General features: G+C 44.1%; 1 protein-coding gene across 6 annotated transcripts in view; it reads left to right on the top strand.

Moving 5' to 3' along the window:
* Positions 1-15,624, top strand: part of LOC139764570 (uncharacterized) — a 109,053-nt gene extending 93,429 nt beyond the window's left edge. For 3 of the 6 annotated variants that reach the window (XM_071691357.1, XM_071691362.1, XM_071691359.1), the window contains exons 2-4: positions 8,491-8,606; positions 14,193-14,408; positions 14,584-15,624. In XM_071691357.1, the coding sequence (XP_071547458.1) occupies positions 8,491-8,606; positions 14,193-14,408; positions 14,584-14,963 (712 nt within the window). In that variant the 3' untranslated portion in view covers positions 14,964-15,624. Of the gene's footprint in view, positions 1-151; positions 313-1,934; positions 2,072-8,490; positions 8,607-14,192; positions 14,409-14,583 lie in introns of those variants that run through there. The other 3 variants (XM_071691360.1, XM_071691363.1, XM_071691358.1) reach the window with 3 other exon arrangements.

Below are 15,624 nucleotides of genomic sequence, written 5' to 3' on the forward strand. Positions count from 1 at the left end.
TGAGTCGGTCCGTTGAGGTTAAGAAAATTATTTTGCGTCCACATATCAATCAACTGAACCGTCACCGCTGATGACGGAAGATTATGGATAGAAGATAACAGAGATGAACACCTTTACGGACACATGACCATCGACAAATCGAAAGATCGTCACTCGCAGCGTGTCTGTGTGTGTGTGTGTACAGTGAGATGTGGGACGTGGCTGCCGACTGTTCCCCCCTTGTAACCTAACTTCCGCTGCTCCCACTCGCCACCACGCTAACTTGCCTCCGTACGCGCCTGTCAATATATATAGTCCTCTTACCATGTGAAAGTAAGTATTCCACTGATATATTGCAGGCTACTGACATGTGAGAGAGGTTGACTTGGCGACCGGTGTAATGCATTCATCACCCACCACATGATGGTGAGGACACGCTTTCCATAGTTAATCCCTTCTGCACGACTGTACGACCCCACGAACACATTGGCACGCCTCTTGAGCTCGACGGTACGACTCATGCATAAGTAGGATGGCGCATCTCTCTTGCACGACATTTCGGCCTTTGAACTGGTAGGCGTGCCTCGGGCATGACGGCACGACCCATGAATACGACAATACGTCTTTTTGGGCTCGACAGTACGACTTGCGAACGCGATTGTACACCTCGAGCACGACGGCATATCCTTGGCAAATGCGGCACACCTCTCTTTGTACACGATGACCTGTCTCTTGAAATCTGACCGTTGAAGGTAAGGACAAAGACGAAGAGGACAGTCATACCTTAAGGATGGTTGTCCTCAGGGGTCGTATCGTCGTTGATTGAGGGTAGTAGAGTCGTACTTGAGTAGTGACAACCTCTTGTTCAAGTGGTTAACAGGGGTGAAGACGTTGAACATCTAGCGCCATTTGATCAAATGTGTGGATGTTGTTTATATAACACTACATCATTAATACGAACAGTAGGTGGAGATGTGGTGATATATGTGGGTAGGCGGGAAGTGGTGGTGTAGGTGGGGGGAGATAGTGCAATCGGTGGCGAGACGGTGCACTAGTTGGGGAGGCAGTGCAGCAGGATAGGAGATGGTTCACTAGGTAGGGAGATGGTGCAGTAAGTGGGGAGATGGTGCAGTAGATTAGGAGATGATTCAACAGGTGTGGAGATGATGCAGTGGGTAGGAAGGTGGCACAGTAAATGGGGAGTTGAGACAATAGGTGGGGAGTTGATAAGTAGGTTGGAAGCTGGTGTGGTAGATTAGGAGCTGGTGCAGTGGGTGGGGAGATGGTGCAGTAGGTGGGAAGGTGGTGTAGGTGGGAGATGATGGACTGGTTATGGGAGGTACCAGTGATGGAGGATCCTTTGGAGGATGGAGGATCCGTTGGAGGAGCTGGTGGCGATGTGGAGCGGCCGGTAGATGTTGGTGAAGGAGGTAATGGTGGGGTTGGTGTTGGAGAGGGTGTGAGGTTGAACGAGGGTGGTGGTGGTGGTGGTGGAAGTGGCAGTTGTAAAGTGGTTACAGATAGTGGAGGAGGTGGTTGTAGTGGTGGTGAGTTGGTGCTGCACGTACTTGGGGTGGTGGTGAGGTGGTGGTAGTGGAGTGGTCGTGTAGGTGGTTGTGGTGGCAGTAAGGTGGTGCAGGTGGTGGTAGTAGAGTGGTCGTGTAGGTGGTTGTGGTGGTAGTGCAGTGGTGTACTAAGCTGTGGGTGGTGGCGAAGGCAACAGTTGGGGAGAGGGGGGGGGGGCGTGATGACGGTAGAGGTGGTGATGGGGTTCTGGTTGGAGGGAAGGGTTTGGAGGTGGGGGTGAGTGCCGCTGCTGATGGATATCGGGGTTGTGGGAGGAGGAGGGGGTGGGGTACGGCAGGTGGATGGTGGGGTTTTGTGGGTGGTAGGAAGAGGAGGGGGAGGAGTGCAGCAAGCGGATGGTGGGGTTTTGTGGGAGGGGGATGGAGGCGAGGTGGGTGCGGCAGGCGGGTGATGGAGGCGGTGCTGCTGTAGGGGCGACAAGGCTAGCGGCAGGTGGGGCCCTGGTATATAAGCGAGCAGCGTGGTCTGCTCCTCGCACACTTCTCCTCTCCCATCCACTAGGTAGGTAAGCAGACCATACGCCCCACCCAGCCAGCGCCCCCCCAGGGACGCTATTGCCTAGCCAAGAAGTTTTTCCAGACGATCAGCCATCCACACGCGCCCTGGTTGGTGGCGTCTTAAGTGAGCCGACGAAGTGAAGTGATTTTACCTCAAGTTTAGGTTACCTGAACTATACATGCCTCGTACAGACTTGTGAATGGCGCTTTGAGTCAAATATAAAAAAAAAAAATACGAGTTTGTTGCGTCTTCTATCCATTTCATGGCTTGGGCAAGACGCGATACAAGCGACTCTCTCACAAAGGAAAGAACGAGTGAAACGAACTCCGTGCAAGTGACGTGCTCGTGTGACGGCTTCGACAGACACACCCCCCTATGCTCATCTAGAAAGCTGAATTTTCGCTCAAAATTTGCGATCGACTGTCGTAATTCAGACACATTTCATTCACATCCACACGTTTCCATTGTCATGATGATACCTGGCAAGAAGCAGATCACCTCAGTAACTAAGCCGACTGCCTTGTGTACGTGCTCACTCGGGCGCTGCCCCAGAGCCACCACACTTGGTGACAGACCTTTCAAAAGCCCCCCCCCCCCCCAAACACCCTGTGACAAGACACATCAGAACTTTCCACCCTTTGTGACAAGCACTCGAGAGCCCTCCACGCCTTGCGACATAGACACTAGAGCTCCTCACACTTTGCGACAGACACAGTCGATCCTTGCACATCTTGTGACTGACACACCAAAACTCCTCCACACCTTGTAAGAGACACAAGAAAGCAAACTCGTTAAGGAGACCCCTCTTATGTTTCCAAAAACAGAAGAGTCTTCCATTAGAAAAAATGTAGGGGTAGGAATTGTCCCACGAGTTTAAAGCTCTCGCCTCGTAAGAACAAACAGGTAATAACACCCTCCCAGCAGCCCACTCGACGGCATTCCATCTCTCTCTCTCTCTTTCTCTACCGACTCAACGACGTCCTTCTAACTTCCCGACAGACAGACCAGGTTCCTTAATATTCTCGGAGGCATGGCAGTGGTTGGTGACCAGTGGTGTACCACAGGCTTTCACGGAAATATTACCTCGCCAGCAGGCAAAATGATTTCACTAGACATTCTCGATTCTCGACGCATACTGTGTTCCCCGTTTAGTGTGCTTTTTTTTTTTTTTATCATGTGTGTATATTGTCTCCATCCAGACACTATCTTCCCCTCCCCCCCCCCTCTCCAACACCCTCCATAAGAAATAACGAATAGATAAAAGGTATTTTCAAGTCATTTTTGGTTCAGAGTTCCCAACCCATGTTGTCATTCCCTCGTGTGTGCACACACACACACACTCACACTCTTCGTAGACGAGAGTGACAAGCCAGTAAAGGAAATCAACGGGTCTGTGAAAGTGAGAGTAATACTAACGTTCGGAGGATGACGACCCAACCTAGCGGGTCTGTGTGAGAGTGAGAGTGAGAGGGGCTGGAGGTGAATGACAAGACCCATCCTAGCGGCGGTTATTGAGAGTGAGAGGCCTGAGATGAATAACGGAGACATCACTGCATATTATAGATGAGCATTTTCATACCAATGTGAAGAGACTGCTAAGTCTGGAGGTTTTGCTCATACTTGCTAACCGTGCAAGCTGACCCAAACGAGTCGTGGCTTGGTGGCTTCAGGATGTAGCATTCAGAGGGAAAGGAAGTGGAAGGGGGACTCGAGAAGAGAAGCCAAATGGAGACGCCTTGAAAAGGGAAATGATCCAGTGATTTAACCGTTAACTTTTCTTAGATATGTGAACGTAGAAAAGAAATTTATATATACGAGCCAATGTTTTCAAAGACTTGAATTAATTTCCAACATTGCTTTTTTTCTATTTTATTACCAAAAATTATGCATATGGTATCCAGTCGTAACTGTGATGAATTAATCACTATATAACAGACTCCTATATATTACAAGACAACCTTACTTCTTTCTAAGTGTAGGAGCTTCAGATATAGTTATCATTTATTCATCCACAATGAAAAGCATTGTTACGAGTTCTTAGACTGGGAGTTAGGAAGAGCTAAATGTTGCACATATCCTTGTCATATGTAATTCAGAAATTCTTAGTCGTTGCAGAGTGGAGCTGGCTACAGGAAGGACATAAACAAACACCATCTTACCCTTGCATTCACTCGTAAACAGATGAAGAAAAAAAAAATCAATAAATATACATCTACTCATTAACCAGTGGTATACAACACCCTAATATTCAATACAAACCTTTTATTAAATACCAACACCGACCCTCATCAGCATACACCCACACGCCATAAAGATTTCAGCTTAAAAGGATCTGAGCTGTCAAGGCTAAGGCAGCGGATATTCTGCTAGCTACCACTTCCATGTGTTTACAGAGGGGGTCACATTAGAACCTTGACACTCATATAAAATCCTGTTCTTACCTTTACTTGACTAGCCCTCGTCCTCTTGCTAATTCAGCAGGGGTTTGTATTTGTGAATGTCATTTCTTCATATTACAAGGACGAATACAGCATCTCTCAGTCAGCTAGGGTGCTGTTGGAAGCTCTGTTATGGTCACGATAGGATTTATGAGTGGCCTTCGCCGTCTTCATCTGCTGTGGCATCTCCGGCCCATGTTGGTGTGGGTGAGGAAGTTTATTTATGGCAACGGCCGTCGAAGCAGATACGCGGCGTTCTAGGAAAGCTGGAAGCGTTGTAAGATGTTCTCAGTGGCCTCAGCTGTAACTGAAAGATTCCAAAGTTGATGACTCTACGTTTCCGCTTTTGATGACATATAGAAAACGTCCTTTCACGACTATTATAGAAAACGTGCCTTGAAGACAGAAAATGTATTGATATTCTATAATTTCTTGTAAATAATGCTGTTTTTCAACATCAGCAGTTAGACATAGAGTAGTAATACATAAATTTTGTACATAACATTTCTACAAGCGTCTGGCGTCTCTATCCGTCAAAGGATTAACTTAATATAATTCGTGTTTACGTATAATTTCTGTCAGTCCCACTTGGCGTGCCTTTTCCTACATTTAATCCTCACTTTATCTCATTTCTGTATATCGAAGGTCGCCAGTCCCTTTCACTCTTACGAAATTCTTAATTTAGGCTTGGCTTCAAGTTACCGCTCGGTGGGTCCACATTTCTTTCCTGTTTCAAGGCTGTCGAAGGACTCGTGAGACAAAAATGTTCGGTACACATAAACAGAACATTACCATAGCCTTTGTCTTAACGCTTAGGTTCAGGTAAGAGATCATGCCATCATACACAGCGGTGGTATTGTCGTAATTAAAGGTTTTACTCTCGTCCTCAGTGGGGTAAAGAGGTTCCAGAAAGTGTTGTGAATATCCTTTCACGGAGAGGAACGTCGCTCCCGCCGCCAGCAGCCGACCACCGCCACAAACCCAGTGGTGCCATTCGGAATCTGTTGGCAGTTTTTTCATATTTTCAATTCACCCGTTAAAGTGGCTTTATGTACACGACCGAGCAAATAGTTCCATTCAAGGGTTCATGTGCATAAGATCAACATTACCTGAATTAGAATTACTTTTAAAAGATATGCCCGGAACATTATGTAAATTTCACAGAACATAAATTTCGCAGTACAACATTGGATTTCTGTGGATTACTATATTCTTTACTTCTGAAGGCCTTACAGTATTTATGCAAGAAAGTGGACAATTCATGAGAATAGTTCACCGTTTTACGTTTTGTAACAGAAATCTCATGACATGATCTCTAAATCCAGCTTGACAAAATTGAATGACATGTATTACTAAATTCTCATGCATACGGTTGCCATATTACCACAATTATTCTTGATCACAGTACACTCCACTTTCATCGGTTTTTAAACACTTACCTGTGCTCTAGGTATGATGTAGTGGCGTTGGCTTCACTTAATGATCCATAGAGTGACTCAAGCTTGTCATGCGACGCAACATTTTAAGAGCGTTATTATTAACAAGTTCCTAAACTGCACATACTGGCAACTTATTCCTGGAAGGAGCATGAAGTCAGTGTTAGGATTATGATTGCAAATTTTTAAGCGAAATCATCGATATGCTGGCTATATCAAAGTAAGGTCTTTGGCAATATTATGCCTTCCGTTTATTTTCACTTAGGTATAAATCAGAATTCACTAAAAATGACAATTTTCTCTCGGTCATTAGTGTGATATATATATATATATATATATATATATATATATATATATATATATATATATATATATATATATATATACATATATATATATATATATATATATATATATATATATATATGTTTTTTTTTTTTCAAACTATTCGCCATTTCCCGCGTTAGCGAGTTAGCGTTAAGAACAGAGGACTGGGCCTTTGAGGGCATATCCTCACCTGGCCCCCTTCTCTGTTCTCTTAACATGCTAGCCTGATGACTAATTGTATAACACACTCATGTCTGATTGATGACCACTGTTTTACTATACATTATCCTTCCTGCCTCCCAGACAGTTCCAAGTCTCACCCCATATCTTTCTAGTTTGGATATGAACTTCAGGGAGTTGAAATCTCTTAAGATCAGATCGATACACACTATCCACTTACAATTTCTTCTTTTTTTTTTTGTACGTGATTACAACATGGCACTTCCTCAGCTGTGTACGATAACAGTTATATACTGCCGCCATAGATGCTAGCCGTATTTCAGCGTTTCCTTTTCATGAATAGCGTTTTTGGTGTTGCCGTGCCCAGAACTTATTACCTCAGTTTATTTATATATTTTTATCCATGAAGTGTGATATCTGATGCGACCATCACCACCGTTAACGATCGACAGATATTTATGTAAAATGTCTTGCCAACTCTGTGGTCAGTTTTGTCGAGGACGTTTGTATGTCGAACCCCCCAACAGCGCGATGATGTGTCTTTTGGATATGATGGTCTTCGCTTTCGACCTAACTCTTGACGGTCGGATCAAAGGTTATACCATTATTTCCACGGATCGCACCGTCGTAATCAAGGGTCGTGCAGTCGCCTTATAAGAGATTAAGGTTACGAACTCGACAACGCTCATTATGTTCACAGCTGTTCAAAGATTGTGTATAATTCTTATTGTCATCCTATGTTCATCAGTTGTTCATGCACTGTATTTTTTTTTTCTAGAAAGCCCTAGTCACCAGGAGGGGAAAAAAAAAATTCATATTTGAGGTAACGCCTTTACTGAATATGAAAAGGATTAGGGATGGAGAAATAATTAGAGAGGTAGAAGGTAACATGAGAGGAACTGGAAATATGAAAACGATTAAGGATGGAGAAGTAGGTTGAGAGGCGGGGGGGGGGGGGGAGATAACATGAGAGGAACTGGATGTAGTTGAATATTTACCTTTTGAAAAGGGTCAGATCGTAGCCCTTAGGTAAGAGATGATAAAAAAAATGAAGAAAGATATGAAGAAGGAATGCATCAAAAGGCTCTGATTTTCAAGCAGTGGTCGAACAAAAGATCTTGTAAGAGTGGAAACTGAGAAACATATGCCACTTTTAAGACACGAGGACGGATACCATCGGGTCCAAACGTCTTATCTGGTTCCAGAGGAATGCCATTTTTAAGTGTGCGGAAAATATGTTGCTGCCTAGGTCTTGGGAACAGTATGAGGTGCGTTAGATGCATTTCTGTAGTCACCCAAAGCGCGAGGTTCAAAGTGAAGGGAGAGATAACCAAGACGAGATATCTGCTCGAGAGAGACGGATGTAAACATCGTCAGAAAGGGAAAGCGAAGAGTCAGTCGCGCAGCAGATGTTTTCTGCCCAGGACCGGAGAGATGAAGGAGCGTTTAGAAGTCTCGCTCCTCCCTGTGACAGACGAACGCTTCCCCTCAAGGATGACAAGTTTGATATCGGGGCCAGCGTAGCCCGCGATACCCTTACCCACAGCGCTGATTATTGTCATCGATGTCCAGTCACGGTTCACGGGGTGTATTCTTCGGGGGAAAGCCGTCCCCGGACTCCTGCCCTCACTATTGTTCAATTACTGTTGCCAGTACATTATATCTAATGTTACCATAATTAACTGCTGATTAGTTGTAATTTTTTTTTATTTCACAATTGTCTGCCACCTGGCGCCGTTAAGCCAGCTGTGTTTGTTATTCCAGTGTTCACATCTCCATGGCCGCTGGCTGATTAGTACTTGCGTCTATCACATCTCTCACGATTCCAAGGTTTTTAACACAGGAAACTTTAAATTAAAAAAAGTCATGCTGTGCCAATTGATTAAAGTTCAGTAAAAAAAAAAAAAAAAAACGTACCAGAATAAAAACAAAAACAAAAGACACGTACTAGAACATGTCACGCGTCATTTGGTAAGTATTCGTGATATTGTACTCTTGTTCAATCTGTCGATTCATCCTCACCCTTCCTTCTTTTCCCCCGCCAGAATGCGCGTGCTGGTTGCGTTGGTACTGCTTGTGGCTGCGGCTGCGCCGCAGACGACAAAGCCCCAGAACACGGGAACATTGCTCGCCCTCCCAGAACTTGAATACTGCCTCGAACGTAAGTACCGTCTTCAGTTGAAGGGGAAATACATATGTGTATATGAGTAGATGGGCCATTCTTCGTCTCTTTCCTGGCGCTACCTCGCTGACGCGGGAAACAGCGATTATATATATATATATATATATATTTTTTTTTTTTTTCTTATTGTCGCTGTCTCCCGCGTTTGCGAGGTAGCGCAAGGAAACAGACGAAAGAAATGGCCCAACCCCCCCCATACACATGTATATACATACGTCCACACACGCAAATATACATACCTACACAGCTTTCCATGGTTTACCCCAGACGCTTCACATGCCTTGATTCAATCCACTGACAGCACGTCAACCCCGGTATACCACATCGCTCCAATTCACTCTATTCCTTGCCCTCCTTTCACCCTCCTGCATGTTCAGGCCCCGATCACACAAAATCTTTTTCACTCCATCTTTCCACCTCCAATTTGGTCTCCCTCTTCTCCTTGCTCCCTCCACCTCCGACACATATATCCTCTTGGTCAATCTTTCCTCACTCATCCTCTCCATGTGCCCAAACCACTTCAAAACACCCTCTTTTGCTCTCTCAACCACGCTCTTTTTATTTCCACACATCTCTCTTACCCTTACGTTACTCACTCGATCAAACCACCTCACACCACACATTGTCCTCAAACATCTCATTTCCAGCACATCCATCCTCCTGCGCACAACTCTATCCATAGCCCACGCCTCACAACCATACAACATTGTTGGAACCACTATTCCTTCAAACATACCCATTTTTGCTTTCCGAGATAATGTTCTCGACTTCCACACATTCTTCAAGGCCCCCAGAATTTTCGCCCCCTCCCCCACCCTATGATCCACTTCCGCTTCCATGGTTCCATCCGCTGCCAGATCCACTCCCAGATATCTAAAACACTTCACTTCCTCCAGTTTTTCTCCATTCAAACTCACCTCCCAATTGACTTGACCCTCAACCCTACTGTACCTAATAACCTTGCTCTTATTCACATTTACTCTTAACTTTCTTCTTCCACACACTTTACCAAACTCAGTCACCAGCTTCTGCAGTTTCTCACATGAATCAGCCACCAGCGCTGTATCATCAGCGAACAACAACTGACTCACTTCCCAAGCTCTCTCATCCCCAACAGACTTCATACTTGCCCCTCTTATACAGCAAGAGAAAGGTATACTGTACCACCCCTCTTGTTCACTGTGACACTTCCTTAGTTCCCCCCGGTCGGAACCCCACCTGGCTTGCGATGCCCTTGGGAGCTGTAACAACCAAGGGAGTTGTCAAGAAGACAGCCTAGGATGAGCCAAGCCCCGCATGCTCCAGCCCCACCCTGTTTTCTCTCAGCTATAGTATCCTACGTTAAACACAGTCATATTAGACATTTTCTTTCTCCCCTCCCGGTGGTTCAGCCGGAGGATGAGGTGTTTAGGGTGGTGCCTTCCACCATACTATCCTGTTTTGTTTTGCTATTTTTTTTTTTATCGTAGATTATGTTAGCAAGCAGATAACCTCGTCGTGGACCATCAGATCTACTTATTTGTCCTTTCCATGTAACCATTTCATCATCTGTAAAGTGGAACTCTAATAAGAGAAATATTCGGAAGTGCTCACGTCAACACTCTTTTGAATCTTAATAAGCACAAATTCCTCTTCCCTTACCAGTAAACAGGCAGTAATCCTGTCACCTATGCAGCGCCGCTCGCCCATGTGAAAATCGCATACCTCACCAGCACATCCTAGTAATTTTTGATCATTCCTCGCCGACGCATCCAAGTAGTTCCACCATCTCCTCGCCACTAGCATAAGTACCTTATAACTTCACAAGTCTCCATCAACACCACCTCTTAACTATTTCTCCTCCTGCAGGCAGACCCAAAGTAACTCACCTTACCGGACCCACTTTACCTCAACAACAACCGACTCTTTCCATCCTGCCAGATAGCCATGACTCTATCACACCGTCCCTCTTCCAATATGGCCCGAACATGTAGTCCTTCCATACTAACATGGCCCCAACACCCCGTCTTTCCTCACCAACATGGCTCCAGCATGCCGCCTCTCCTTGCCAACATGACTCCTGCATGCCACCCGTCCTTTTCCCAGCGTGTTCTCAGCACGTCGTTTCTTTTCACCAACCTGGCCTCACCACACACGTTTCTTTCCTCACCCAGTTTCTTCAACGACAGTGGACTGTGAGTCACGGTCCAAGCTGCACTGAGGTAGGGTTTGGCAGCGGTCCGCCTGCAGCTGCGAGGATTGCTCATTATCTGTTTTGTAATGTCATGTAATCTTACGAGTTGAATAACGTGATCGCATCTCTAGCCTCCTAAGAAAAAAAGAAATTAATCATGTTATTAATCATTAGTCTTAACATACACAGAATTTCCATTCGTTGATGGAAGTGAGTTTCCTTAACCCTCACCTCTTTCACACGGGACAGCGTTCGAAATAGGGCAGCCAAATGTTTGGGTGTGTGTGTGTATGTGTGTTCGACTCAGTCACCACCTCCCAAAGCGCTGAGTGTAGCCCAAAAATATAGGCTTATGATAATGAAGATTTACCCATTACAGGGAAAGAGTATAACACCGGATGACAGTCCACTATAAAAGTTGTGAAATTCAAGGTTGTTATGCAAAGAAAAAAATCAAAATATTTCTGTGTCAGACTACGAACGCTCACCTACGAAGAGGAACATTACCATGTGAGGATTTAAGAGTTGGGTTGGCTGTGAACCGCAGGCCTGTCCCAGAAGCAGCTGTACTGTGTGCTCCAGCTGATAGTTATTGTCAGATACTGTAACAAGTAAAGATTTGTAATTTGGTGAAACATAAGATTGTATGGCTAATTTCTGACATCATTTACTCTAAGATGATGAAAATTCCTGTTCATTGAAGCCTTGCTTCATTATAATTGCTACTCTTCTAAAGCGCTATATTTAGACATAGGGTATCAGAAGAGAGTAAAGGAAGGTTAATGCTTTGAAAAAAAAAAGTCCGTTAACTTTCATTGAAGAATGATATAGTCAGTACAAACACGGCCTCTCTCTCATAGGAATTTTATCGGGGGTTCAAAGTTTCTTTCGGGTCTCCTCCCCGTCCCATGGCATCAGTCATCTTGCTTTTATCCACTACGGTTCAGTAGTGTCTACTTCACATGTGCTTTAAGAATATTTTACCTGTGTAGATTCACACAGAATGTGAATGCCAGTCTCCCATACATGCAAACATTTTCTGAGAGCCAAGGAAATTCCCGGGGGCCCCTTTTTGGACCCCCCGGGCCCGGGTACGATGAACCCCCCCTGCACACCCCTACCCCCTCCCCTCATTGGCCATGAGTATACAAATGCCAAGACGGAGATCACATGATGCTCCGATAGAGGGCAGAGTTTCAAAAGGCTAAGAGCGAAACGGTTAAAATCTCTTTTTTATCTTCAGTATAACTTGAAGGCTCTTCACTATGACGGCACTGGAACTAATCTGAGAAATATTTATAGAGTCGTCACCATTCAGAGCAGTCGAGAGAGAGAGAGAGAGAGAGAGAGAGAGAGAGAGAGAGAGAGAGAGAGAGAGAGAGAGAGAGCTCATTGAGGAGGGAAGTGATCTCTGGAGAATTGATGAGGCCGAAAACTTTTTTGACTGTCCTCTCTCTAATAGGAAAGTGGACGACGAAGAACCAGCAGGGAATGGCTGCTCGCAAGAGAAAAAAAAAAAAATAATGATGGCGCTTACATAGGAGCCCCTCAGCTTTAGCGAAGAGACTGTGTGATGATTACATGATATGGTTATGCCCATGTTAGTGTAGTTATAGGGTTGCATTGTGTAGTGTTGAAACTTAACAGTGGGGAAAGAAGGGACACTTAGAAAGAAATATAAGGAAAGTTTGCTTCCTAGCAAAAAAAAAAAAAAAAAAATATATATATATATATATATATATATATATATATATATATATATATATATATATATATTTTTTTTTTTTTTTTTTTTTTTTTTTTTTTTTTTTTATACTTTGTCGCTGTCTCCCGCGTTTGCGAGGTAGCGCGAGGAAACAGACGAAAGAAATGGCCCAACCCCCATACACACGTACATACACACGTCCACACACGCAAATATACATACCTACACAGCTTTCCATGGTTTACCCCAGACGCTTCACATGCCTTGATTCAATCCACTGACAGCACGTCAACCCCTGTATACCACATCGCTCCAATTCACTCTATTCCTTGCCCTCCTTTCACCCTCCTGCATGTTCAGGCCCCGATCACACAAAATCTTTTTCACTCCATCTTTCCACCTCCAATTTGGTCTCCCTCTTCTCCTCGTTCCCTCCACCTCCGACACATATATCCTCTTGGTCAATCTTTCCTCACTCATTCTCTCCATGTGCCCAAACCATTTCAAAACACCCTCTTCTGCTCTCTCAACCACGCTCTTTTTATTTCCACACATCTCTCTTACCCTTACGTTACTTACTCGATCAAACCACCTCACACGACACATTGTCCTCAAACATCTCATTTCCAGCACATCCATCCTCCTGCGCACAACTCTATCCATAGCCCACGCCTCGCAACCATACAACATTGTTGGAACCACTATTCCTTCAAACATACCCATTTTTGCTTTCCGAGATAATGTTCTCGACTTCCACACATTTTTCAAGGCTCCCAAAATTTTCGCCCCCTCCCCCACCCTATGATCCACTTCCGCTTCCATGGTTCCATCCGCTGACAGATCCACTCCCAGATATCTAAAACACTTCACTTCCTCCAGTTTTTCTCCATTCAAACTCACCTCCCAATTGACTTGACCCTCACCCCTACTGTACCTAATAACCTTGCTCTTATTCACATTTACTCTCAACTTTCTTCTTCCACACACTTTACCAAACTCAGTCACCAGCTTCTGCAGTTTCTCACATGAATCAGCCACCAGCGCTGTATCATCAGCGAACAACAACTGACTCACTTCCCAAGCTCTCTCATCCCCAACAGACTTCATACTTGCCCCTCTTTCCAGGACTCTTGCATTTACCTCCCTTACAACCCCATCCATAAACAAATTAAACAACCATGGAGACATCACACACCCCTGCCGCAAACCTACATTCACTGAGAACCAATCACTTTCCTCTCTTCCTACACGTACACATGCCTTACATCCTCGATAAAAACTTTTCACTGCTTCTAACAACTTGCCTCCCACACCATATATTCTTAATACCTTCCACAGAGCATCTCTATCAACTCTATCATATGCCTTCTCCAGATCCATAAATGCTACATACAAATCCATTTGCTTTTCTAAGTATTTCTCACATACATTCTTCAAAGCAAACACCTGGAACGGACTGACTTTGTTGTGGTTCCATATTTGGTTTATATATTTTTTGATACTTCATATAATTTATTTCATTTTTTATTTATTTATATATTTATTTATTTTTTGGGGGTGGAGCTTGAATACGCTTACGAAATTTCAACTTTTTCACTTGCAGTTCGGACGTGGGAGCCCAGAGATACCCACAGACGTACAGAATCTGTTTTATATGCAAGATAACCTAAATATGATTCTCTTCCAGGACCCAAACAATGGCAATTCGGCAACCATTTCTACTTCTTCTCGTGGGACCTTAACGATCCAGACTTCCTGGAGGTGGACCCTCAGACCGGAGTAAAGAAGGGAGTTAAAGTGAACTGGCTAGAAGCTCGTAACCTATGTCGTCGTTACTGTATGGACGCCGTTGGCATGGAGTCCGAAGACGAGAACTCCATGATTTTTGATTTCATGACTAAGCGTAAGTTGCAGAAACAACGAATCACGTTCTGGTAATCTACTATATATATATATATATATATATATATATATATATATATATATATATATATATAACGTGCATATGATGAATTTTGATAAGAGTGAGGCAATCAGTAACGCGTGACACACTTTAATATTACCAACTTCATCGTCAGGTAACATCACCTACATCTGGACATCAGGCCGCCTGTGTGACTTCACAGGGTGCAAGGAAAGGGAAGACCTGCATCCCCTCAATGTCTACGGTTGGTTCTGGTCCAACACCAACACCAAGATGGCCCCCACCAGCTCCACTCCCCCAGGCTGGGCCTACCAGCCATGGAGCGACAAGGGCCACTTCGGCGGCCCACAGCCTGACAACGCGGAATTCCAAATCAACAACACGACGGAGTCCTGCATGGCCGTTCTAAACAATATTTACAAAGATGGTATGAAATGGCACGATATTGCCTGCTACCACAAGAAGCCCGTCATTTGCGAAGACAGTGCCCCTCTCCTGAATTACATTGCGCAGAAACACAACGTGACTCTCTAATGCATGGCTTCTGACTTGCATTGACACATGTTATGGAACAAGGGCAAAGGGAGTATTCTATCATATACGTATGCAGCAACAAGTAATCGTACGAGACCAAATATTTCTATGAGTAGTGCAGTATTCTTGCAGTTCATACAGATTCAGTTTTACCGGAGAAAGTTAATCAGAATCTTAATAGGGTACAAAGCACTTATCGTTAATCTCGAGACAAACAAGAAATGTAGTCATATAAGCACTCAGTTAAATTCACTTTGTTGTGGTTATGACGAAATGGAAATTCGTATATAAAACAGAAAAGTCATAAGGTTTTGGGTGTTCAGTCTGTCAGTTCCATGTGCCATCTATGATACGTTGTTTTTAAGGAAAATTGCACATGAAAAAAGAATCCAAAAGTTGAGAGAATTATTTCACGTAAATTGGATGACATCCATCCGTGGATGTTGCATCAATCTAGTGGATAAGGTTAATTAACCTTATGGATGACGTAACATTACCCACGTGATGGTCTATATATATATTCACCTGAGAGGCGGACATGCAAGACCAGCTGATATCACCTGTCTGTTGTAACGCAATGTCACGAGCTCAAGTTATTTATTGTGTGATACATTATTAACATTATTATTTCTATGTTCTGTACAATAAACAAAAGTTATGA

The sequence above is a fragment of the Panulirus ornatus genome, chromosome 50, assembly GCF_036320965.1.
Source record: "Panulirus ornatus isolate Po-2019 chromosome 50, ASM3632096v1, whole genome shotgun sequence".
Classification (NCBI taxonomy): domain Eukaryota; kingdom Metazoa; phylum Arthropoda; class Malacostraca; order Decapoda; family Palinuridae; genus Panulirus; species Panulirus ornatus.